This window comes from Crinia signifera, chromosome 12 (assembly GCF_055691185.1).
Source record: "Crinia signifera chromosome 12, ASM5569118v1, whole genome shotgun sequence".
In the NCBI taxonomy this organism is placed as follows: Eukaryota; Metazoa; Chordata; class Amphibia; order Anura; family Myobatrachidae; genus Crinia; species Crinia signifera.
Genome location: NC_139228.1, coordinates 58,498,674 through 58,526,490, shown reverse-complemented (window position 1 = coordinate 58,526,490; position 27,817 = coordinate 58,498,674). Strand labels below are relative to the sequence as shown.

The 27,817-nt window shown below is 45.2% G+C and overlaps 1 protein-coding gene across 1 annotated transcript; it reads right to left on the bottom strand.

The window, feature by feature from the left end:
- Nucleotides 1-408: 408 nt before the first annotated feature.
- Nucleotides 409-27,610, bottom strand: STYX (serine/threonine/tyrosine interacting protein). Its single transcript, XM_083167190.1, has 10 exons — nucleotides 27,342-27,610; nucleotides 25,593-25,625; nucleotides 22,152-22,205; nucleotides 19,572-19,669; nucleotides 19,238-19,298; nucleotides 18,148-18,184; nucleotides 6,069-6,159; nucleotides 5,413-5,485; nucleotides 2,108-2,201; nucleotides 409-1,118 (listed from the first exon to the last, which is right to left on the bottom strand). The coding sequence occupies exons 1-10, from the start codon at nucleotides 27,396-27,398 to the stop codon at nucleotides 1,045-1,047; spliced, it is 672 nt and encodes a 223-aa protein (XP_083023316.1). The 5' UTR covers nucleotides 27,399-27,610; the 3' UTR covers nucleotides 409-1,044.
- Between the last annotated feature and the right edge of the window lie 207 nt (nucleotides 27,611-27,817).

The following is a 27,817-nucleotide window of genomic DNA, read 5'->3' as shown; positions in this document are numbered from 1 at the left end:
CTACCGAGATGCTGGGCTCTGCTGCAGCTCCTGAGATGCCGGCGCTATAGCAGCATCCAGGACCCGGCCCCAACATTCACTCTTTTTTGCAGTATTCGCTCCATAAGACGCACACACTTTTCCACACACTTTTTTTGTGTCTTATGGAGCAAAAAATATGGTATATATTGATATTTTAAGCACTAAGTGCTAGCGCTGTGACATTTTCGGAATTGTACTGTAATCTGTGTATAGACTATTCTATCAATATGAATTTTACGTCAAAAACAGTAACAGTTTTTCCTTTCTTAGGTATCCCTTTACAGAACATGGGGTGAGGGAAACACCGGAGAGGCACAAAATTAACACTTTTCAAATGTCTTACCTGCTATGACACTTTACATTAGAATAAATCTCGATTATGCGCAATAGATGTACAATTTGTTTATTTGGAAAACGTCAGAACAAATTTGTTATGAATGAACAAAATCAGTTTTCAGGCCAATGCCACAATATAAATTGCATAATAAAAATGACTGATAATTTAGAAGGTTATATCAATAGTGTACAAGCCGCCCTCATTGGTCAAGAACGCCTTTTATTTTTGTATAGAACCCACTTTGTTAAAAACTTCAGAACTTCTAAACCTATAAAATTGTATTTACAAAAAAACACAAAAAGTTCAGCAAACATTTCATTACTAAAGCCTTTTTCTTATAAATTAAACAACACTATAGAAACAGGTATATTCCCCATCAGTTGCATTACATGAAATTACTTTATATTATACAAAAAAAAAAAAACCCTGAAAATAAAAAAAATCTTCAAGTATGAAAAGTGCGTTATTGCAATAATACCTCTTTTGCACATCCGAACAAAAAAACAAAATGAAAAACAAATCAAGTTTTTTTGGCTTTTTTTTTTTTTACTAAAACGACTGTGTAAAAAGCAGTGAAACAATCGGTGCCACCCATATCGTAAATGGGAAAAAGTCCTATTATTGTCTATAAAAGCACAATAGCAGCACCAGAACAGGAAAATGACAGGTTACTTATAGGGGGATCTTCATCCTTCATGAGCTGCGGAGACCTGCATGTTCCCAAACTCGTCTTCCTCTTCTAGAGTCCGCTTCAGACTTCCTGGGGGCAAAGAGCACAGACCAGACATTGGCTGTATCCAAAATAGGACATTAACACCACTCTGGGCATTGTAAAGGGCCTTAAAATGGTCAGTTAAGTATATATTTGCTCTTCTATCACAACCCTTTCATAAGGCGTGGCCAAAGTGGCACTAAAGATCTACCAATGGTCCACGGTTTCCAGAGCCCCTAGCTGGTGCAATCATTCTGAACAGAGGAGGGCATCTTTGGCTGAGGGAGGGGGAGGGGATTTTAAGGCCCCCATACACTATGCAATTTGGTCCCGATTTCACCAGATTCGGATGGATCAGGCAAAATCGCATGTCTAGACACCCGGTCCAGTGCGCATCGGATTGGAGTCGGGAGGTCGTACCAGCTGCACATAAGATTTGCTAAGATATTTTTTAAAAAGCCCATACAAATGAATGGACAGCCAGTGATTGGTTGAGCTCTCTCAGCCAATTGCTGACTGGCTGAGAGAGCGCTCAGCCAATCACTGGCTGCGCATTCCTTTGTATGGGCTTTTTTCCCCCTTGCAGCACTGACAGCTCCCTGCTCCGGCTCCCCCTGTCCAGGTCTCCGTTACCCTCGCCAGTGTCCACCGCCCCACAGTGTCCCCTGCCCGCTGCCTCTGCCCTACTAGCAGCGTCTCCCAGCAGCCACCTCAATGTCCGCCGCCCCCTTGCTCCCTCCACCTTGCAGCTCCCCGGGAGTTGCATGCGATTTATCATATGCAAACCTTGGCACGTCAAGTGCCTAATAGTGTGTCCCCTTCCCGGGGAGCTGCCTGGGAAATCAGGTCCGACTTGTCCTAAAGGACAAGTTGGACTAATGTATGGGGGCCTTTAGGCTGAGGGGGTGGAGGGTACATACAGATGATGCACTTGGGAACTGAAATCAGGATGTCAGAGGTGTAAGGCAGCAACACTGACCACTACACCGCTGTGTTTTTCACACACGTGACAACACAAAATGTAGGTGTGACCTTACCAGTAGCACCAGATTGTAGAGAGAAAGTCCTTCCTAACTGCAGAGGAGACATCGTTTTAATGGTTAGCTTTGCAAGATAGATGGCTTCATATTCCTACACACAGGAGAGATGACAGGGCAGGCAGGAAGTCAGTACCCTCGACACATGTATAAGTAAAACACTACAGCTGGGGTAGACAACCGGTGGCATTCCTGCTGCTGTGGAACTACACATCCCAGCATGACTTGCTACAGTTTATTCATGCACTAATAACAAAAAACATTGCAGGTTATGCTGGGATGTGTAATTCTACAGCCGTTATTACCTGTGCACTAGAGGCTAGAAGCATTGTGTGTGATAGGGAGAATGGTGGACTGTGTGCTCATGAAATACAATGTGCCACACATCCCACTGAGGTCACTGACACATGGTAAAGCTCCACAGGAACATGTGAGAATGCAGGCATACAGTGGGACTCGAAAGTTTGGGCACCCTAGGCAAAAAATTATTTTAATGTGCAAAAAGAAGCCAAGGAATGATGGAAAAATCTCCAAAAGGCTTCAAATTACAGATAAGACATTCTATAACATGTCAAAAAAAGTTTGATTTTATTTCCATCATTATATACACTAATCAAAATAACAGAAAACAAAAAGAATGGCGTCTTCAAAAGTTTGGGCACCCTGCAGAGTTTATAGCATGCACCGCCCCCTTTGGACAGCTCAGACCTGGCAGTGTCATGGATTGTTCTCAATCATTGCCTGGAAAGACCAGGTGATGTCAATCTCGAAGGTTTTAAAAGCCCAGACTCATCTGACCTTGCCCCAACAATCAGCATCATGGGTTCCTCTAAGCAGTTGTGTAGAACACTGAAACTGAGAATAGGTGACGCTCACAAAGCAGGAGAAGGCTATAAGAAGATAGCAAAGCGTTATCAGATGCCCATATCCTCTTTTCGGAATGTAATTAAGAAATGGCAGTCATCAGGAACAGTGGAAGTTAAAGCAAGATCTGGAAGACCAAGAAAAATATCAGACAGAACAGCTCGAAGGATTGTGAGAAGTGTCAAAATCCACCTTTGACTGCACAATCCCTCCAGGAAGATCTGGAGTTGTGGTACACTTTTCCACTATAAAGAGATACTTGTACAAATATGGTCTTCATTGAAGAGTCATCAGAAGAAAACTCTTCTACGTCCTCATCACAAAAATCAGCGTTTGAAGTTTGCAAATGAACATACCTGATGCATTTTGGAATCAAGTTCTGTGGACAATAGAACATTTTGGGCGGAATGAGTAAAGGTACGTTTGGAGAAGGAAGGGCACAGAATTAAATGAAAAGAACCTCTGTTCAACTGTTAAGCATGGGGGTGGATCAATCATGCTTTGGGGTTTTATTGCAGCTAGTGGCTCAGGGAAATTTCACGAGTAGAAGGAAAAATGGATTCAATAAGTTTCCGGCAAATTTTGGACGCTAACTTGATGCCACCTGTGAAAAAGCTGAAGTTAAAGAGAGGCTGGCTTCTACAAATGGATAATGATCCTAAACACACCTCAAAATCCATGGTGAATTACAGCAAGAGGCGTAAACTGAAGGTTATGCCATTCACAATCTCCTGACCTCAACATAATTGAAAATGTATGGATAGACCTTAAAAGAACAGTTGGTCACAGACTGCCCAGGAGTCTCAAAGAACTGGAAGACTTTTGTAAGGAAGAATGGGCGAAGATAACTCAAAATGATGAAACCCATTACAGAAAAGAAATAGCGAGACTGGTAGCCTGGAGTGAGGGAAACAACCTAGTGTTAAATGAGGGAAAAACTAAAGAATTAGTGATTGATTTTAGGAGAAAGTTAGTGGTGCCGAAGAAACCAGTGTGTATAGACGAGGCAGATGTTGAAATTATGGAGTCAGTCAAGTTTCTGGGACTTCAGGTCTCAGCCAATTTGTCATGGTCTGGCAATGTTCACACTCAGACAAAGAAATCCCAACAGCGTCTCTTTTTTCTGAGGCGTTTAAAAGCGGCCGGTGTGAGCAAGCCCACCATGACAAACTTCTATAGATGCTCGATAGAAAGTATTTTGACCTTCGGCATTATCGTCTGGTTCGGCAATTGCACGGTTAGGGAGCGCTCAAAACTAGAACGCATTGTAAAGGCCGCTGGCAAAATTATAGGAGTCCAACTGCCAACCATACTGGAGCTCTATAATTCTAGAATTTTAAAGCGTACTAAAAATATTTTAGCCGATTCCAGTCACCCGTTTTTTAGTTCATTCGAGCAATTACCTTCGCTAAAAAGGTTCAGAACCATGAGGGCACGTACTAGCCGCTTGCACAACAGTTTCCTTCCATCAGCAGTGCGTATGTTGAATGTTTGAAGTGATGTTTGATTTTATGTATCCCTTAAGTATTTTTCTTCCCTTTTTATATGTATTATACGGATATTGCTTTTACTGTACTGGTATTTATGTACTACACAATTTCGTCTGCAGTGAGAATTCTTCTTCCGCTGTTGATGACAATAAAATTGACTTGACTTGAAACAAGAATTGAAAGACTCTTGGCTGGCTACAAAAGCGTTTACAAGCTGTGATACTTGCCAAAGGGGGCAGAACAAGGTATTAACTCTACAGGATGCACAAACTTTTGCAGACGCCATTTTTTGTTTTCTGTTATTTTTAAAAGTGTCAATGAGGGAAATAAAATATATATTTTGTACATGTTATAAGAATGTCTAATCTGTAATTTGATGCCTTTTGGAGGTTTTTCCATCTTTCCTTGGCTTGTTTTTGCACATTAAAATGAATTTTTGCCTGGGGAGCCCAAACATTCAATCCCCACTGTACATATCTAATTACGCACTGCGAGTGATGCATGATGGGCAATAGCTATGGTGACTGCGGCAAGAGGAAGTGGCCACTTAGTAGTGTACAGGGAATGCAGTCAATGTGTTGACTCCACAATGCCGATATTGTCAAAATATCAACTTTCTGCATGGACTGGGAGGGGGGATGGGGGGGGGGGGGAGGGGGGATGGGGGGGAAGGGGGGAGTTGAGGGCAGGGCAGTTGAGGCCGAGGGAGGGCAGGGCAGTTGAGGCCGAGGGAGGGCAGGGCAGTTTATGCTGAGGGAGGAAAGGTTAGGCTAGATCACCAAAACACTTAGTCAACATTCTAATCATCTCAACATTCTGAATGTCAACAAGATATTCTGAACCCATGAACAGACCTCGTCCCAGGACAGCTAATGCATCTCAGGGCTGTGGGTTCCCCAGTGCAGATCTAGTAAGCCAGCAACAGAGCTTGAAGTCAAGATGTGAAACTACCTGAAGTTGATGAACAAATCCAGCATTGGGGTTAATGCAGAATCTTCTTTCCTGCACGTAGGTGAAAGCGTCCCTACGAGAGAAGAGTAGAAGCTCAGCAGCCTTTTCTTGGACTGCGCATAACGTCTGCAAATGTCTCCGATTGTCTATAGACCGTTCTATTGCTCTATTACACAAAAAAAAGGAACCTGCAGCTAGAAAAGGAAATTGGCTTCCTGCACAGTGTCGCCCCCATTTTCCTGGGGTGGCCAGACCAAGAACTCCACCGCATGGCACAGTTTCCTAGGACTTGCACGGCGAGCTGTGACAGACAACCTGAGTAATGTTAGACTAACACAGGCAAAGAAGCATCGCAACCATAAAACTGATCGCATCACAGTTTTCATCGATCACAAATGCAGACAGGGGGCGAACAGGAAAGGGGCATTGTGCAGGCAGGGGTATGAAGGCAGGGGGGGCAGTGTACAGGCATGGGGGTGGTGCGCACCTCCTCCTGCATTTGCAATGCAATGGATCACCTATACTAAGCTGCTGCGAGAAGCTTATATGCAACCCATGCTGAATTAAGCCCTTAATAATTTAAGTACTTTGCTCATCTCTGTGGAGTTAATAAACATGATTGCACATGGCAACGTACTATACCCCCCCCCCATTACCTGTATTTTAATCCAAACGTTTCCATGATGTAGGCAATAACCAAGGCAGCACTCCTAGAAATCCCTGCATTGCCGTGGATGAGAACTTTGCCTGCGCAAGGAGAGACCGATACGTTACACAAATGCAGAATTTTCCTACCCAAACATATTAAAACCACATTTTTAAATTCCACAAGACATTATGGGGACCTGGCACATACATCGGGTTTCTCAGACCACCGTACAGCCTCCACCAGCTTGGATAGACATTGGGGGGTATCCAATTACCCATGGTAGTTTACCATGGGTAATTGCATCCGGTGGTGTGCTATCCAATTAGCCCCGATAAGCAGGTGTGAGCCTCAGGCAGGTGAAACCAAATCCCCAGAAGAAGCGCAGTTTCTGCTCACTGTCCGTTTCACTGATGCTGTGTGGGGGCATAGCCTGTAAATGTTTTTTTTTTTGCACCCCTCCACTGTGTGAGATAAACAATACTCATGATGTATTCACTTCCGGTACTTGTGTAGTATCACGGCTCCCACGATGGGAATCATACAGGGAAAAATCGCATGCGATCTGATGCAATGTCATTTTTTCACTGAAATTATGGACATGAGTTGAAATAATGTAAAATGCACCCCAAATGTCATTTTTCACTGTACCACCCCCACTATCAACGCCAACCGAAGCGTGGCGAGAGCGCAGCGAGCCCGTGAGGGGCGGCGGTACGCGCCCCTACGACCTTTTTATACCCCCACTATCCATGTCGGCATGGAGTTGAGAATAGAAAGTGTGGCGAGCGCAGCGAGCCCGAAGCGTGGCGAGCGCAGCGAGCCCCGCGAGGGGACATGGATACCTGTGAAGGTATCCGCGCCCCCTCGCTGGGCTCGCCACAATTTCTGTTCTCAACTCCACGCCTGTGAAGGTATCCGCGTCCCCTCGCGGGGCTCGCCACACTTTCTGTTCTCAACTCCACGCCGACGTGGATAGTGGGGGTATGAAAAGGTCGTAGGACGCGTACCGCCACGCTTCGCTCGCCACGCTTCGCTCGCCACGCTTCGGGTTGGCGTTGATAGTGGGGGTGGTAGTGTGAAAAATGACATTTGGGGTGCATTTTACATGATTTCAACTCATGTCCATAATTTCAGTGAAAAATGACATCGCATTGCATCAAAAATGCATAAAAACACGGTAAAATCACATCGCATCGCATGCCACTACATATGGCATGCGATGGGAGCCGTGATACCTCACTTCCTCCTCAATAATTTGTGTGTGTGTCCTATCTTTTCCAATTTAACTTAATGTATGGGTATGCTGGTACATGTGGTACAACAAGTGCGTTAATGCTGGAGCTGACTTGCTGAAACTTGTAGACCACCTCTGGAAAACAATATTATACCCCTTTCAGAAAGAAAAAATTACCCAGGAATTACCCTGGTCCAGGAGGGTACACCCGGGTTGTTTTTCTGTCTGAAAGGGTCAACCCGGGTCTAAAATACAAGGGCTTCAACCTTGGAATTTACCAGGGTTTTCCACGGGCCTGAATTCCAAAAACCTGGGTCGCTGGCTGTCTGAAAGGGTCAACCCGGGTCTAAAATACCAGGGCTTCAACCTTGGAATTTACCAGGGTTTTCCACGGGCCTGAATTCCAAAAACATGGGTCGCTGGTTGTCTGAAAGGGTGCAACCCGGGTTTTTGGGATTATTACACATTGTTAGGCACTGATTGGCTCTCCTGGAGGGGTGCTGTCTGATTGGCTGGGAGGGCATGACACTAGGGCTGGCCTCTGAGGTCATTAGGGTGCTGAAGAAAGGATAGCATGGCAAACTTGAAGGAGCAAGAGGTGAGAGCTGCTGGCAGTGGGAGGGGAGGAGGAGATCTGCAAACAGATGACTGGGACAGTCAAAGATGCCACAGTGTATTCAAACATTGCAAATATACTGACAGCCATGTGAGGTAACATGTACCCACCAGTATAGAAACACAATAAATATCAGATTATTACCTGGTAATATGTTATCCTCTACTCCACCATGGCAGCCATTACTATGGGTTCCTCCCTTCTGGGTAGTCCTTCGGAAAAGAAAAAAAGACACCAGCCCCTATAAGAAGGCTCCACCTCCCTGCTCCGGTGTCTTGCATTCTCCAGCTTTAATACATAAACAGAAATAATTATTCCACATAACACAATACAGAACAATTCGTAAGGGATGGGAATATATGCTGCCATGGTGGAGTAGAGGAAAACATATTACCAGGTAATAATCTGATATTTCCTCTACCTTCCCCCATGGCAGCCATTACTATGGGTCATACCCCAGCAGTTATTATTTTCGGGAGGGCATACTCACAACCAGCACCGAATTGTTGCCTCCTCAAAATCATAATAATCATAAATCATAGTTTCAGAACAACTTCTTCAAACTTTCATAGAGCTGCGCTAAGAACTTTCCTCCCGAACTTAGCGTCTGCTGAAGACATTACATCCAGTCTGTAATGTTTTGTAAATGTATGTATCGACGACCATCCTGCCGCCTTACATAATTCTTCCACTGAAGCGGATCCTTTCTCCGCCCAGGAAGCGGCCATTGCTCTTGTAGAGTGTGCCTTCAAGCTCACAGGTGGCTCTTTTTGCCTCACTTGATACGCTTTGAGGATACAGTCCTTAATCCACCGCGCCAATGTCGCCTTTGAGGCCATTTGACCCTTTCTAGCACCAGTTGTTAGAACAAACAGATTCTTGACTGTTCGAACTTCTTTTGTTCTCTGAACATAAACTTTTAGCGCTCTCACAATATCCAAGTTATGCAAACGCTTCTCCTTTTCGTTTGTAGGATTCATACAAAAAGAGGGCAAAACAATCTCTTGATTTATGTGAAACTCTGTCACAACTTTTGGTAGGAATTGTGGATTAGTTCTTAGAACTACCCTATTCTCAAAAAAATTTAGAAAAGGCTCTTCTGCCCACAACGCTTGCAATTCTGAAATTCTTCTTGCAGACGTAATTGCCACCAAAAATAAAACTTTCCAGGAAAGAAATAATAATGAAATTTCGTGTAAGGGCTCAAACGGAGGTTCCATAAGCACCCCAAGCACCAAATTCAAGTCCCAAGGTGCCATGGGAGATCTAAATTTAGGTTTCAGTCTTCTTACTGCCTGAATAAACCTTCGAACATACCTGTCCCCTGCCAAGTCCCAGTCCAACATTGCCGACAGAGCTGAGACTTGTACCTTCAAAGTACTTAAGGACAGTCCCATCTGCAGTCCTACTTGCAGAAAACTTAGTACTGATGTAACTTCCCTCGGCGACTGCATCTTCTCCTTACACCTTGATACGTATTTTTTCCACACTTTGTAATACGCTGCAGAAGTGGATCCCTTCCTAGCCTTGAGCAGGGTTTGGACCACTTCCCCTTCAAAACCCTTTTCAGTCAATGACCTGGTTTCAACCGCCAGGCCGTCAACTTCCAGGTCAAAGGTTGCGGCTGACATATTTGCCCCTGAACTAGAAGATCGGGTCTTGACAGAAGCGTCCACGGTTCTTCCACCGCCATCTGGCGTACTGAAGCAAACCACGCCCTCCGTGGCCAATAAGGTAGTACCGCTATTACCTCTGCTTTCTCCCTCTGAATTTTCCTCAACAATCTCGGAATTACCGGAATCGGTGGGAAAACATAGGCACGCCTCATCCACCAGGTGGCCGTCGGCGCGTCCCATTGCTCTGCTTGCGGATCCTTGAATCGAGAAAAGTACACTGGTACCTTGTTGTTCTCTGCTGAGGCCATGAGGTCCACTTGAGGTAGACCCCATCTCCTCACTAACATGGTGAAAACTTCGTCGTTGAGCGACCATTCTCCTGGTAGACAGGTCTTCCTGCTTAATTCGTCTGTCCTGTAGTTCTCTTTCCCTGCCAGAAAGACCGATGTTATGTTTAGAACAGAAGTCTCTGCCCAGGCCAACAACCTGTCTGCCACTTCCATCAGACTGCGACTTCTTGTTCCGCCTTGGCGATTTATATAGGCCACTACAGCCCGATTGTCTGATCTGATGATGAGCTCTTTGCCCTGAATCTGACTCTGGAACTGACGACACGCTCTGACCACTGCCTCCATTTCTCTCACATTGGAGTGTGCTTTTCCCCAGGATGGGGACCATCTTCCTTGTGCAATCCCTGGACCACAAGTTGCTCCCCAGCCTATTTGACTGGCATCCGTAGTCACGACTACTTGCTCCATGGGGGCGAACGACCTTCCCTGTCTTAGCCGATCGTCGTCTGACCACCAGGCCAAATCTAATTTTGCCGCCTTTGTCAACACTATTCTTTGCATCAGATTCTTGCTGTCCTTGTTCCATTGTATGAGAAAGCAGGCCTGTATTTTCCTCATATGAAATCTGGACCATTGCACTGTCTCTAATGCGGCCGCCATGAGACCCAGCACCTTCATACAGTCCTGTGACTTCACCGTTGATCTTATCCTCATCATATTGGCTTGTTGTATCAACTTCAACCTCCTGTCGGCGGTTAATGCCACCTTCATTTGGGCGGAGTCTATTATCACTCCCAAGTATTGTATTTTCTGAGTTGGCTCTAAATGACTTTTCTTTCGATTTATAAGCCACCCATGTTGCTCCAAACATTGAATCACTCTTTCTGTGTGATGTAGCACAACGTCCCTGGAGCTTGCCACTATAAGTATGTCGTCTAGGTAAGGCCATAGCTTTATGCCTTCTTGCCTCAGTCTTGCCACTAGTACTATCAGTACCTTTGAGAATGTGCGTGGGGAAGTTGCCAACCCGAATGGGAGGGCCGTGAATTGATAGCTCACACCTAGAATCTTCCATTTAGTCAAAAGAAAAAAGTTTGGTACCGTGTTAGCCAGTTGATAAGAAAAGTTTTATTGTTCCTCAGTGAGAAAAACAAAATAGCAATCTAGCAAATATGATACCTTTTAATGGCTAACAAAAATAAATGTTGTTAAAATGCAAGCTTTCGAGACTTCTTAGGTCTCTTCCTCAGGCATGGTATAACAAGGTGTGTGAAGAACCACATATATATACACAGCAGAGTAGGAACAAGATGTGATAGATGGACATTCTTAAGATCAAAACAAAACAAAATAACAGAATGAGCTTGTAAATTGAGTCCTTAATTGGTTTGTAGATAAGTAGTGTGAAAGTTTTATTGTCTCTAAGTTGATGACAGACCAGAGTTAGAGCTCCGATGCCCTCACTCTCTCTGGGCCAGTCTCCTCAGATGTTGTAGTGGGCCATAAATCCCTCGGATAGATTCAGTCCTGTGTTAAGGGTGTCAAACGTTGTCATTAATTTGTATTCCCAGACCCTCCTGTCTCTTTGTGATTTGAAATTTCCTTTTAGTATAATCACTTTCATATGATCCTGATTGTGTCCTGGGCTGCAGAAATGTTTGGCCACAGGAAAGTGTGTCTTTTTTTCTTTTATTGTGTGGCGATGGGACCTCATCCTTGCCTTAAGTTTTTGTCCTGTTTCTCCAACATACAGACCCCCAATAGGACATTTGGTGCACAGAATCAGGTACACTACATTGGTAGTAGAACATGTGAATGTCCCTGGGATCTTATAGTCCTGTTGTGTGTTGGGGATCCGTACACTGTCTGTAGTGAGGATATGGGCACAGGTTTTGCAGCTCCTTACATTGCAGGGATAGGTTCCTCTTTGTGTAATGGATGGCAGTGAACTTCGGATTATAATATTTTTCAGGTTTGCAGGTTGTCGGTAACATAGTAGTGGAGGGTCTGGGAATATTGTTTTCAGGCGGTCATCTTTGTGTATGATGTGATGTAGTTTTTTTGCAGTTTTTCTTAGCACCTCAAGCTGTGGGTTGTAGGTGACTACCAGGGGTACACGGTTGTTTCTTTCTCTTTCTTTATATTGGAGAAGTTGATTTCTGGGTATCCTGATGGCTCTGATAATCTGATCGTTGATTGATGTGGGATGATATCCCTGATTTAAAAAGGTCCCTTTAAGTTGTTTTAAGTGGACATCTCTATCTGCTGGGCTGGAGCAGATGCGATGATATCTGATGGCCTGGCTGTAGACAATGGATTTTTTGATGTGTTTCGGGTGGAAGCTGTCCCATCTGAGGTATGAAGGCCGATCCATGGGTTTTCGGTATAGGGTTGTCTGTATTGCGTTGTTTTGAATTGTTATAGTGGTGTCAAGGAAGTTTATCTCGGTATATGAGTAATTCATTGTCAGGTTTATCAACAACAATAAACAATAAACCTGACAATGAATTACTCATATACCGAGATAAACTTCCTTGACACCACTATAACAATTCAAAACAACGCAATACAGACAACCCTATACCGAAAACCCATGGATCGGCCTTCATACCTCAGATGGGACAGCTTCCACCCGAAACACATCAAAAAATCCATTGTCTACAGCCAGGCCATCAGATATCATCGCATCTGCTCCAGCCCAGCAGATAGAGATGTCCACTTAAAACAACTTAAAGGGACCTTTTTAAATCAGGGATATCATCCCACATCAATCAACGATCAGATTATCAGAGCCATCAGGATACCCAGAAATCAACTTCTCCAATATAAAGAAAGAGAAAGAAACAACCGTGTACCCCTGGTAGTCACCTACAACCCACAGCTTGAGGTGCTAAGAAAAACTGCAAAAAAACTACATCACATCATACACAAAGATGACCGCCTGAAAACAATATTCCCAGACCCTCCACTACTATGTTACCGACAACCTGCAAACCTGAAAAATATTATAATCCGAAGTTCACTGCCATCCATTACACAAAGAGGAACCTATCCCTGCAATGTAAGGAGCTGCAAAACCTGTGCCCATATCCTCACTACAGACAGTGTACGGATCCCCAACACACAACAGGACTATAAGATCCCAGGGACATTCACATGTTCTACTACCAATGTAGTGTACCTGATTCTGTGCACCAAATGTCCTATTGGGGGTCTGTATGTTGGAGAAACAGGACAAAAACTTAAGGCAAGGATGAGGTCCCATCGCCACACAATAAAAGAAAAAAAGACACACTTTCCTGTGGCCAAACATTTCTGCAGCCCAGGACACAATCAGGATCATATGAAAGTGATTATACTAAAAGGAAATTTCAAATCACAAAGAGACAGGAGGGTCTGGGAATACAAATTAATGACAACGTTTGACACCCTTAACACAGGACTGAATCTATCCGAGGGATTTATGGCCCACTACAACATCTGAGGAGACTGGCCCAGAGAGAGTGAGGGCATCGGAGCTCTAACTCTGGTCTGTCATCAACTTAGAGACAATAAAACTTTCACACTACTTATCTACAAACCAATTAAGGACTCAATTTACAAGCTCATTCTGTTATTTTGTTTTGTTTTGATCTTAAGAATGTCCATCTATCACATCTTGTTCCTACTCTGCTGTGTATATATATGTGGTTCTTCACACACCTTGTTATACCATGCCTGAGGAAGAGACCTAAGAAGTCTCGAAAGCTTGCATTTTAACAACATTTATTTTTGTTAGCCATTAAAAGGTATCATATTTGCTAGATTGCTATTTTGTTTTTCTCACTGAGGAACAATAAAACTTTACCTAGAATCTTGAAACGTAGAAATTTTCGATGTCCCTCGAATATTGGCACATGAAGGTACGCATCTTTGAGATCTATTGAAGTCATAAAATCTCCTGGACCTATCTCTGGAAGTATGGACTTGATTGATTCCATCTTGAATGGCCTGATGCGCACCTTTTTGTTGAGACGTCTGAGATCCAGAATGGTACGAAAACCTCCGGATGCTTTTTTTATAACAAAAAAACGAGAGTACCACCCTAGAGGCTCTTGTCCTCTTGGTACTACAGTGACCACGCCTTGGGCCATCATCTCTTCCAAACTCAAAAACAAAGCTTCCCTTTCCTCCTTGTCCCTGGGAATAGGGGATTCTACTACCAGATTTCCTGGCCACGTTTTGAACTCTATCTTGTATCCTGACTGGATGATTTCCAAGACCCACCTGTCTGTGGTGGACCTTTGCCAGACCTGATGAAACTTTAACAGTCTGGCACCTACCCTTTGAGGGTCGGCGTCATTGCTGTTCCTTCTTGGAAGGGAATCTATTTTCTCTGCCCCTTTGGGCCCGAAAATTTGCCCTGGATATCCAGGATCCCCTTCTATAGGCCCTGCCAGGCCTATAACTCCTGGCTTCCCTATAATCCTGTGGCTGGTATCTGTTGAACCTACTAGGCACATTCTTCTTGGCAGTTTTGTCCTGGGGCAACCAAACCGACTTGCCCCCAGATATCTTTGTCACCAGATCATCCAGCTGCTTTCCGAACAGGTAATCACCCTGGAACGGAAGAGACATTAACTTGTTCTTTGACTGAACGTCTGCAGCCCATGGCTTCAGCCACAAGGCCCTTCTGATAGCTGTAGTGGCCCCTGCCCTTGCAGCCAGGCGCACTGAGTCCAAAGAGGCCTCACACAAGAACTGTACTGCCAGTTGTATGTCCTGAATCATTTTGATTAACTCAGACCTCTTTATGCCATCCAATATATCAGCCTCAAGCTGCTGACACCAGCCTCTGAGAACTCTGGAGGTCACCGCCATTGCTGCAGCAGGCTTTAATGCCGCCCCTGCTACCAAGTGTTGCCTTTTAAGGCCCAATTCGATCCTCCTTTCCATGGGATCCTTAAAAATGTTTGCGTCCTCTAGTGGAAGCGTAGTCTTCCTGGATATCCTAGAGACCGCTGCATCCACCCTAGGGGCCTCATCCCAGGATGAAACTTGCTCCCTCTCAAATGGATACATTTTTGCAATCCTACTTGGTATAGCAATCCTTTTATCTGGGTGTTTCCACTCATCAGCAATCACCCCTTTTAAAGTCTGTGATAATGGAAAAACTTTACTCTTTTTCCTTTTATCTTTAAACAGCAATTCTTGCAAATTAAGATCTTCTGCTGGATCCTCTATGTTCAAAGACTTGTGAATCAGTCCCAATAAGTTATTAATCATGTCTGTACTGAAGTCAGACTCAGACTTATCCTGTAATTGATCCTCATCATCAATGTCAGGATCTTGATCCAGCACATGCACACTGCCAGCTGCTTCCACTGATTCATCTGAATCACTTAATACAGCATGTTTCCTTTTAGATCTCATTTTGGAAAAATCCTCCTTAGTCATAAAGGTATCTGACAGTGATTTTCTCAGCATATCTACCAGACTGTTCATCTGAACCATAGGTATTTGCAGCGGGGTCTTACAAGCCTCACACAGGCTGCCCACATGCCTCTCAGGCAAAGATTTGTCACAAGAACTGCATTTAGCTTTGTGTGATCTCTTCTGCTTAGCTTCCTTTTCTCTGCTGGTCTCAGACCTACCAACAAAGAATATCACCTAAGTAACAAACACAGTGGTGCCACAACAAAAAATAAAAATAAAAAACTAATGACCACCACCATTAAAAAATTATTCCTCTCTTAGGGCTTACCCTGACTTTCTAACAGCCTGCCGGTTTTCCTCCTCCATAATCTCAAGGTGGTGCGCTGAATAGAAGCATATACAACTTTAGCTTATGCAAAAAAACACTGCTCATTCAGTAAGAGAGTACTGCATCCACAATCACCTCTTCAATCCAGCAGGGAAAGAGTTACCGCCTCAGTACTACTCCAACACACCTGCTTCCAAGCAGACTATCCTTTCCACAGAATTCTGACAAAAGCAAAATACAAGGTGCTTACTTCTCTCTCTCTCCCCGCAAGCATTGGTGATGCAGTGGACAACAAAAAATATCAGACTCTCTCACCCGTCCAACCGCGCTCCGTGCAGCAGTCGCAGCAGCGTCCACGCGACCCGGCGTCTTCCGGCTTCTTCCTCCAGCCGGCTACTTGTTATGCACGCGTCATCTCCCGCGTCGCGCACCACCTGACACCCGCCTGTTCTCTACGGAGATTAACACAGGCCAGGAGTTACACTGCAAACGCTATCCCGCGCCGCTTGATAGTGCACTCCTGAGGATGCCGCCGACTCAGCTTACCCCTTTCTGGGTTTGCATGCGGCACAAACTCTGGGACCGGACCCCACCAGCTGCAGCAAAGTCCTCACACCTGAGCAGCGGTATCCAAGGAGCACTTCACAGGGTAAGCCCTTCCAACTACCCGGAAAAGAAAAAAAGACACCGGAGCAGGGAGGTGGAGCCTTCTTATAGGGGTTGGTGTCTTTTTTTCTTTTCCGAAGGACTACCCAGAAGGGAGGAACCCATAGTAATGGCTGCCATGGGGGAAGGTAGAGGAAAACTTGTTTACAACATATCCTTGTGTCATGTCATGGTTAATGTAATGCAGCGAGCAGTCACCACCCACTTTTCATGACCTCATCTCTGTGTGCCTTTAAAAACAGTCCTTTTCTTATGACACACAATATATTGCAAGAAAAATCAGGCTTCTGTGTGAAAGGGGTCGACACGGGAAATACCCGGGTTTTTCGTGCTGTGTGAAAGGGGGTCAGAGCTTTTAACTGACTCTTACCCAGGTTTTTGTATCCGGGAAATACCTGGGTTTTTGGGGATTTTTCAGTCTCAAAGGGGTATACTGATTTATTATTTAGTATTCTCAGTTCCTATACTCCGGGGAGTTTGGAGAACTGGTAGTCCATAGGAATTTGGGCCCTTGTCTGACCACTTTGGGTCTGGGTGCTGTCACGGTAGGGGGACCCCACAGTGTGGGTATCCCTGCTGTAGCTTCAGCTTGTTCATCCTGGTGCTGGCTACTGGAAAAGAGGGGCAACCCACTCAGTATTTCATTATATTTTTCCAAGAGAAAAATAGAGTGTACAGTGCAGGAATAGGAATAGCACTAAACAGTGTAACCAATTTGTCACATGGTTACACCTTATGTGATACAGGTTGAGCCTCCCTTGTCCTTATATTCCAAAAACCGTAGTTTTTCTGAATATTTCGTTCCCTCCCTCCGCCTCTTTTTTTATACTTACCTTGTCCCCAGGTGTGCACAGTGGCCATCGGAATCCTCTTGCAATGCGCCTCTGGGACCGGCGATGCCGCTGAAGAGGATTCCTAAGGCTGCCCTGGATTCCAGGGGACACTGTGGACGTCGGGGGACCAGGTAAGTATTAAAAAAAATTTTTTTTTTTTAAAAATCTGCAAAAATCCCTTATCCAAAATGATTGTGCTCCCGATCATTTCGGATAAGGATTCTCCCATTACATAACATGTAGGAAAACAAATAGAGACCTGGATGGTGCAGGTCAATTTTATAAAAACATTTACATAAATGCATATAAATTTATATTTTTCCATACCACCCAAGGTTTAGAGACCCGGTGCAGGTAATGGAGGTGAGAGGGGACCCACACTGTTTTTGTTTGGTACTTGTGTAATAACTGGGTGCCCGATGTTATGATCGGGTCGGAAAATTCGCATCGCATGCAATGCGATTTTCCCATAGGATTCAATGTTAAATGGTCCTGTTCAGATCCCAACTATCCAAGTAGGCATGGAGTTGATTTTATATAGCGTGGCGAGCACAGTGGAATACATTTGAAGTAATCCGCGTCCCCTCGCCATGCCTCGGGCTCGGTGGCTCGCCACGCTATATAAAATCAACTCCATGCCCACTTGGATAGTGGAGGTACGAACAGGAACATTTAACATTGAATCCTATGGAAAATCGCATCGCATGCGATTTGGTTGCGATGCGATTTTGCCGATAATCGCATCGCATCTGATTGTATGCCTTAAGTTAAGGCATACAATAAAATAATCGGGCGCCCAGATATTACACAAGTACCTTTTATTTTTCTAGTTTACGGAAACATTTATCCCAAGACTCCTAATAACACTTAATGTATAAATGTATGAATGTTAATGTTGTACTGTGACCTTCAGGATAAACTTATGGTTTTCCATTTTAATACAGATTCTGGCTGTAAAAGGGGGAGACGCACTGGTGAAAGGAACCCGGTTATCTCTGAACGTTCTCCGATGCATTTCATGTCCTGTTCACCTGCTCGCTCTAGTACGCGACTAAGCATTACTGCAGACAAGCGGACAATAATATTACCTCCAGCCTGTAACGATCCATCAATGAATTCCTTTGACTGTAAAAGAAGAGATACAGGAGAAACAAATAAGGGAAAAACCAATGAAAAGCATGGTGACATCAGGGCCGATGCCGGAATGCACATGAACATAAATATATCCAATCCTTATGTATCCCTCCTTTTATCCTTATAGAGTGTAAGCTTGCGAGCAGGGCCCTGCTACCTCTATGTCAGTTTGTTACTACCCAGCCGGTTTTGTTTTATCACTGCTTCCAGTTGTAAGGCGCAACGTAATAAGCTGCGCTATATAAGAAAGTGTAAATAAATAAAATCTAGCGCATGTGCGGATCCATGCAGCGGTGTGCGCATCGCAAAGTGTGACAGGAAGACGTATCTGCCAGATATACTACACCATAATCCTCATCAGAGCATGCCACTAGGTTCTGAATATATACGACACACTGACACGGATGAGACGCCCCCATCTCACATTTGCATACACCTCTGTGCAAATTGAAATCCTGCAGGATAAGCTGCTCAGTGGGGAGGTTAGATGATGGCAAATCCGGGAGTACAGAATTATTGGGTATACATGGTAGAGGAGTTTCACCTAAAGTCACAGGACCAGACAAGTCTAATCCAGAGGTTCTCAAACTCTGTCCCTAGGACCCCACGCAGGTCACTTGGCAGGAGCACTGTGTATCACCAACCATCACATTTTAAAAATCCACAGGTGACCTGGAAAACGTGGATTGTGAAGGTTCCTGGGGACCGGGCATGAGATCCTGTGCAGAGAGCAGTTACTGTTTGCAGTCGCACACCAGTCCCCATTACCACAGTAAGACTGCCCCTTATTTGCAGACTGTCATGCATTGCGAATCCGGGGATGCCAGATGATCTTGGAGGATTGTTTTAAAGGGCCAATCATTAACAAGGCATGGTTTTGCCGTGTAAATGATTGCCACTTTAAAAAAAATGCTTCCAAGTTCGGCCTGTATCCCACACAGCCATTAGACTCGCAACGCATGACAGCCCGCCCCATGTTTCCTGTGGACAGTCAGTATTTATTATAGCGGTTTACATGGCAGCTCCCAACAATCTACGACTTACCATGGCGAAGAAGCGTATAATGTTTTCAATGGGGTTATCTGCAAAATCCAGTACTAAATATCTGCAAACCAAAACAGTAAATCGTTAGGAAGCAGCCATGACTCCTGTCAGAGAATTCTTGGGATGAGGGGGTTAATTGTACGGTAATGTCCGGCTGTACATCGTGCCATATTTAATTCTCCCTTTGGTTTATAAATGGTCAGTAAAGAAATATACAGAGTAGTGTTCACTCTAGGTGCAGTTCATTACCCTGCATCATTGTACAAAGGCCAATGAGAACAGAAGCCTACAGCGACGCACTGCGTACAGAATATTTGCATACAGGGTTACTTACCTAAACAAGTGCTGAAAGTTTGGTTTAATAAAATTTGCTTCAATACTTTGTCGTATGCAGATTATGTGCGTTATTCCATATTTCTGAAGTATCGAGAGCTGGAGGGAAGAAAAAAAAACCATTATAGCACCGTAGTTCAGCCTGCATTAGTGCAAGGAGGCTTGTAATTTACTACTTGCACAGAGCTGTAAAAGTGTTATTTACTCATTTGGAATATATTGGCAATAAGAGGTGTAGAACTCCAAATACAGGTGTTAGGGTGGCTATACACGACAGCAATTTCTCCCCTCAGAGAAGTCGCCGTGGATCCCCCTTGAGCCCTTCCTGGGCGGCAGGATCACGTGGTCCTTTTGCATGCGATATATCACATTTTTGGGCAAGCCTGCCCCAAAAAACTTCCCAGGTGACTGGAAACTCATGGTCTTTGAAGTGTGCAAAAGAACACCTGGATGTTCCACAGCACTACTGGCAAAATATTCTGTGTACAGATGAAACCAAAGTTGAGTTGTTTGGAAGGAACACACAACAATATGTGTGGAGAAAAAAAAAAGGCACAGCACACCAACATCAAAACCTCCCAACTGTGAAGTATGCTGGAGGTTTATCAAGACATTTTTGCAGGAGAACTTAAGGCCACCTGTCCACCAATTGAAGCTCAACAGAAGATGAATGATGCAACAGGACAATGACCCAAAGCACAGAAGTTGATCAATTACAGAATGGTTTCAACAGAAAAAAATATACACCTTCTGGAGCAGCCCAGAGTCCTGACCTCAACCCGATTGAGATGCTGTGGCATGACCTCAAGAGAGCGATTCACACCAGACATTCCAAGAATATTGCTGAACTGAAACAATGGTCCAAAAATTCCTCCTGACAGTTGTAAAGAAGGAGTGGGCTGTGCTCACTGTAATGGTTGCTGATCAGTGTTGTGGCACTCCCTGAAGAAGGCTAAGAAGCTGACACGCGTAGGAGAACATTGATCCACCACCACTTTGTACAACCAAGTTTGCCCCATCTCCCCAAGTCTCCTCCCCGCCGGGAGTAGAGCGCACAGAAGCCGGGCAGGACTGTGACGCCGGGTGACGGTGTACACCCGCGCCGCAACCCGGAAGTCGCACCCAGCCCAGGACCTGTGGAGCCGGGCTCGCTACTCAGCTGCAGAGCTGAACGAGCCGCAGCAAGAGGACATCTAACAACAACAGAAGCAGACGGACGAGCCGGAAGCACGAGGAAGATTACAGCAGTGAACACAGGTGAGCGGTGCACTGCGGAGGGGACGGGACGCCAGCCCCCCCGCACCACCACCCTTGTGCACTCACCCACCCCACTTGGACCGTGCTTTCTCTCCCCCCGAACATCAGGACCCTGGACTCAGCCCGATCCCGCTGCCCAGCAGCCTCTTTACCCTACCTCCACTTCCAATCCCCATTTTGGAATGGTCAATGGTCAAGGATGGTCAAACAGGTATTAAATCCAAGGGTTCACATACTTGGTCCACCCTGCGCTGTGAATGTTTACATGGTGTGTTCAATAAAAACATGACAACATATAATTGTCTTTGTGGTATTGTGCTGCTTTCCCACTGCAGTGGGAATGCCTCCTAAACAGTATTTAACATCCCACACTACTTCCCCCTCCCCTGGTACCTGTCCTGGAGGAGGGGGAAGTAGTGTGGGAGGAGGAAGCAGAGGAAGGGGGTCCCTGCCGCAAATGGGAAATAGCGGAGCCGCTCATTAAATATGCGCATATCTAATGGACCTCTATTTAAATATGTGCATATTAAATGAGCGGCTCCGATATTTCCCATTCATGGCAGGGACCTTTCTCCTTCTGGACCTGACTGGATCCCCAGTGCCCCTGCTGTCTGCATCAGTGGGGGACCTGCCGACTGCACTGCCCCGGAGCAAGATACCAGGGCAGGGGGGAGGGGGGTACCAGCTGGCAGGTAAGGGGGGAGGGGGGCAGGACAGGTACAAGGGGACACAAGGGGATTAAAAACGTTTTACCTGCAATGGGAATGGTACTTAAACCGGTAATCTGCTGCAGTGGGAATGCTAATACCGTTTTAAATACCGTTTAAAAATACCAGTACTTAAAACGGGTCTGCAGTGGGAAAGCAGCATTAGTTTAAGCAGACTGTGTTTGTCTTGCTGTGACTTAGGTGAAGATCAGAACACATTTTATGACCAAATTATGCAGAAATCCAGGTAATTCCAAAGGGTTCACATACTTTTTCTTGCAACTATAAAAGTATGAACTGAGTTCTACCCTTCTTTGGCCACAATGCTGATCTCGTGTACGGATATCGATTTTTGTGTGATTTCTATGTATCTTTTTCAAGCTCATTGCACTGGACTTTATTGTGTACAAAACAAAAGCCATATGTTCATATCATATTGTATGCGTTACAACAAATAAACTATATTTAAAAAAAAAAAATTAAAAAAAAAGTATGAACTGGGATTTCTATAGATTTGATAATACAGAGTCCTATGTGGCTATATTTAAGCTGCACAAGCACCAAAGGACAATCCATGCAGATGCTGGGTCCTGGGATACCTTGCTTGGATTTCATACCTTGCTTTTCATTGCAGCAGAGTAAGGACCAAGAAACAATCCAGGTAAAATTTCCTAGAAAGTGGGGGAAAAAAATCAGTTTATTAAAATTGATTTGAAACCAGCGCTCCAACAGGAAGACATGGGCAGCTCACAGTAACAGGGGTTATGCAGCCCACACACGCACCGATTCCGGCGTGCGTTGTGGGCTTAACTAGCACACATAGCATCGCATCGTATGCCTTGTGCATACGATGTGCATGCGATGCTGTGCTAGAAAAAGCTAGTACAAAAAGTATGTGCAGCACATACTTTTTGTACTGTACGATGAGGTGCCGTGGGAGCGCGCACCCCATCGTACAGCATCGCACCGCCTGCATCGGTGCGTGTGGCCTCCTTAAGAGAATCTATATTCCCAATTAGTATTTAATTAAAAGGCAGGTTCTGCGTGGCTGGCTCAGCACTACATGTGCAACTTCTCCAGGGAGATTTTCCATATACGCTTCTCCATTCCTTTTTTGGAACATTGAGCAGGGCTGTTACCCCCTAGTGAGGTACGAAGCTTCAAAAAGCCACAATGGAGAGAGTGATAAAGTACCAGCTCCTAACTATCATGTCAAAGGCTGGGTTTAAAAAGTAACAGTTGGGAGCTGGTTGGCTCGAAGTTTCTCACGCTCGACATCATCACTTTTTTGAAGCTTAGTAAATCTGGCCCTAAACTTCATTATATTGCAGACATTCTATGACCCTTTCCCAACCTAGTCTGACACCTTTACTGCTTTGTAAGCTCCTTACGTCCTATTGGTCAGAGTGCTAGTGTTCATTCTAGCATCCGCCATCTTTAAAAAACCCATGCAGTTCCTCTTCCCTGCTGTAGTGCTTCTAGCACAGTGTGGTCTGTATATCAGCACTGATCTGCAAACAAGACCTGTACTAGAAACACCACAGCAGACAGCGACATCCCAGGCAGGGAAGAGGAACTCCATGGGTTTTCAAAGATGGCGGGTGCTAGAATGAACACTAGAGTGCTACATAAATAAATGTATTCTTATAAAATGGCAGTGGGACGGTTTGCTCAGAGCAAGCTCCCGAGACACCAGCCTCCGGAAGTCCTAGGTGAAACGCATCATGAGGCCTCACACAACAAGGCTTCTATTCTTCAAAAGCATGGGTCTTCAAACTGTGGCCCTCCAGATGTTGTGGAACTACATGTCCCAGCATGCCCTGACAGTTTTGGCATGCTCTTATAGGAAAAAATGTGGCAATGCCTGCTGGTACATGTATTTTCACAACATCTGGAGGGCCGCAGTTGAAGAACCATTTTTAAAAGGAATGAAAAAGATACCAGTAGGCGCCTTATGCACACAAAAAAACTTACAATTTAATTAATAAATAACATACATAATATTTTGCATGCATGCTATAAACAATTTAAAACATAAGTATCAATGCAATACTGTTTAAAAGCAACATATAGTTACCAAGTCCTGGTTAGGTACTCAGGTATGCGCACAAGTTGAACAAATATTATTATCGTCCTGAATAGAGGGGTGGAATTCCCAAATGTGGAAACGTAATTTGGCAAATAAGTTCCTTTTAACTCCTTGACCATGGAGTTTAATTTGAAACAGGCACTTGGGGCCTTATTCTAGTTCACTCTTTCTGCCAAAATCCTTCTTAGATGGACAAAACCATGTGCACTGCAGGGTGGCAGATGTAAAATGTGCAGAGAGAATTAGATTTGGGTGAGTAATTTTGTTTCTGTGCAGGAAAAATACTGGCTGCTTTAATTTTACACTGCAATATAGATCTCACTTTGAAGTAAAACCCCACCCAAATCTAGTTCTCTCTGCACAAGTAACATCTGCCCCACCTGCAGTGCACATGGTTTTGTCCATCTAAGAAGGAATTTGTCAGAAAGAGTGAACCAAAATAACCCCCTTGGTGATTACCTTTGGGCGATGTGAAACAGTGATGGTACATCTCCCAGGTCTTAGTCAGGCTCTCAGCAGGTCCCAAGTGGGGTGCGTGGGTGCACTCTCCGCCACACGCCTTACAGTGTTGATTGTAGACAGCAGCTACACTGGCCAGCGAGCCGAGTGTGAGCCGCTGAACACTGTGGCGGGCGGGAGCGTCCTCTCTGAGTGGACATGTGCACGCTCCTGCCGCAAGCCGCCGGGTTGACAAGCGGGCTGTGAATCGTCCAATGGGCAAACAACTCTGTGCCTTAGCTGGTGAGCTCTAGCGGGGACCAATGTGTGGAAGGGTTGTGGAGCTCAAATTCAGCAGATTTTTCTCCAGGTCCTCGGTCTCAACCAGCGTGGAATTCCTTTAAAGACGCGTTTCGCCACGCTCAGGCGGCTTTATCAATTGGGAATTTTGTTCAACTTGTGCGCATACCTGAGTAACTAACCAGGACTTGGTAACTATATGTTGCTTTTAAACAGTATTGCATTGATACTTATGTTTTAAATTGTTTATTGCATGCAAAATATTATGTATGTTATTTATTAAATTGTAAGTTTTGTGTGCATAAGGCACCTACTGGTATCTTTTTCATTTCTTGTTCTCTTATTGAGGGCGGCATCCCTCTCCCAGAGGGCAGCCACTTGCACACAGCACCCATACACTTGTCCCTAGCGCTCAAAGCTTGTTGTCTATTTTTCCATTTTCAAAAGGGTCTTGGACCGAGAATAACCCCAGAAAATTATATAGCCATGTAAAGTGCCGGTCTACTATTGGACCGCTTACATCAGGAATGGGGAACATTCGGCCCTCCAGCTGTTGTTGAACTACACATCCCAGCATGCCCTACTACAGCTTTGCTATTTGGCCATGCTAATACTGTTGCATGGCATGCTGAGATGTGTAGTTCAACAACAGCTGGAGGGCGGAAGGTTCTCCATCACTGGCTTACATTAAATAGGGAAGCTGTGAAGCCTCCTTTTCCTCTTTGGGATCTTTAACATATGGGGGGGAATTCAAATGTTTTATTGCACATGATCTCCCATCTAAAGTGACAGGAGATCACAGGGCAGTATGCAAATAGTGACTTATCACACATTTGACACCTACTAAAGTCGGGTTTAGGTGCACAAAGCATCTAAACCTGACCAAACTTATGGGCGCAACAAGAAAAGTCCAGTTGGGGTGCCCCGGGGGTAGCGAGCTGGAAAAATGTGTGCGCACCCCTCGCCAGAAACATTCTAACAACGGCACCGGGCACCCAACATTTAAATTCCCCCCACAGTTTTTTATTTTATGTTCAAGCTGTGGATGCTTCCATATGTAATGCTGTGTTGCTTATTACTATACTATGGCTTTCATCAGCTGTGGGCTTATGTTTTACACTAGTGTGTAATGAGACCCATTTATAGTACACTCACATACATATGTATAGGTCCTGCAGTTTAGGTTTGAGTAGTTATATATCAGACATACCTGCATATATATCAGACATACCTGCATATCCCGTCTCATCGGATAACTCCAGTCCTGGGAAGCAAGAAAACAAGATTAGAAAAGAAAATGAAGTGACTGAACTACGCAACATACATGGTGGAGATAATGGAGACGAGTCCAGTAAACAAATGACAGAGCTCAATACTATGAGATTATTATTATAAGGGAATGGTAACATGTGCGGAACACAGCAGAGCACCTGACCCGAAAAATGGCAAGTGAAGAAAGTGAAAAATCAAGTCGACAATTTCATGCGACTACCTTTTATGTCGACTTGGACATTGTAATGAACCCCACCCCTCAAGACAGTGAAAAGATGTAGACGAGGGCTTCCAATGTTACAAGCAGGATACGAAGGTGGTTTCTATTTGCAGGAAAAATAAGCAGATACACTAATGGGGGGGGGGATTCAATTCTCCACGATAATTTACAGAGGGTGAAATAGGATGGTAGCCTCGGGCTCTAACGCCTGGAACTATTCAATTAGAGACCCATTTTCTTGCCCAGTAAATTAAGTGTTAATTGGTGTTAACACATAGGAGGCACCAACCGGAGATATTAAACTGTCCCCCTGTTGGCAGGTAACTTTCTCCCTGCATCCGCCAATCCAACCATTTGGTTGTCATGCACCAGGGATCATTTTTAGGTCAAGATTGGCAAATCGAGGATTTCCAACATGTAGGTATAGGGCAGTAGTACAGGGATAATAGTGACACACGGCGGCTGTAGTACAGGGATAATAGTGACACACGGCAGCAGAAGTACAGGAACAATAGTGACACACGGCGGCTGTAGTACAGGGACAATAGTGACACACGGCGGCTGTAGTACAGGGATAATAGTGACACGGCAGCAGAAGTACAGGGATAATAGTGACACACGGCAGCAGAAGTACAGGGATAATAGTGACACACGGCGGCTGTAGTACAGGGACAATAGTGACACACAGCGGCTGTAGTACAGGGACAATAGTGACACACAGCGGCTGTAGTACAGGGACAATAGTGACACACGGCAGCAGTAGTACAGGGATAATAGTGACACACGGCAGCAGAAGTACAGGGATAATAGTGACACACGGCAGCAGAAGTACAGGGATAATAGTGACACACGGCGGCTGTAGTACAGGGATAATAGTGACACACGGCGGCTGTAGTACAGGGACAATAGTGACACACGGCGGCTGTAGTACAGGGATAATAGTGACACACGGCAGCAGAAGTACAGGGATAATAGTGACACGGCGGCTGTAGTACAGGGATAATAGTGACACACGGCGGCTGTAGTACAGGGATAATAGTGACACACGGCGGCTGTAGTACAGGGATAATAGTGACACACGGCGGCTGTAGTACAGGGATAATAGTGACACACGGCAGCAGTAGTACAGGGATAATAGTGACTCACGGCAGCAGTAGTACAGGGACAATAGTGACATGGCACCTGTTGGGCATTAGTAAAGAGATAATAGTGACACCCGTCAGGTGCAGGGCACTAGTAAAGGGATAATAGTGACAAACGGCAGCAGTACAGGGATATTAGTGACACACGGCACCTGTAGGGCACTAGTACAGGAATAATAGTGACTTGGTAGCTGAAGGGCACTAGTAAATACATAATAGTGACACCCTTCAGCTGTAGGGCACTAGTAAATGGATAATAGTGACACACGGCAGCTGTAGGGCAGTAATGGGACAGAGGTGACAATAACCGGGACCTGGAGCCGGGCCCGGAACAGGCGACTCTCACCTCGGCGTCCTCCTTACAGTGCGGGAGAGAGGGGAAATCCAGCTTCACGCCGTCCATGTCGCGTCCAGCGGAGCGGGGTCACAGTGCTGCCGGCCCGTTGATGATGCCAACAGCCACTACCGCCCGGGCCATGCTGCGCTCTACACACCAACCGGCGCGCCCCCGCCAGCAACTCAACAGGGCGGCGGCGACGGCGGCGCGCACGTCCTGGGGGACAAAGCGCAGTGGCGTCACGCGCACGGTCAGTGTGAGAGGCGATGCGTATGGTATGTGGTAATTCCCGTGTGTAATACACTATATACCGCCACCTATATTATATCCCTCACACATCACCGTCCTCGTCCTCCTCACCGGGGCCCCCTCACTGCTCCGCCCGGCCCGTGTCATGTCTACCGCTTATACGGACTACAACTCCCATCAGCACCGACCTTGTAACTTCTGGCAAAGCATGATGGGAGACGTAGTCCCGTCCAAAT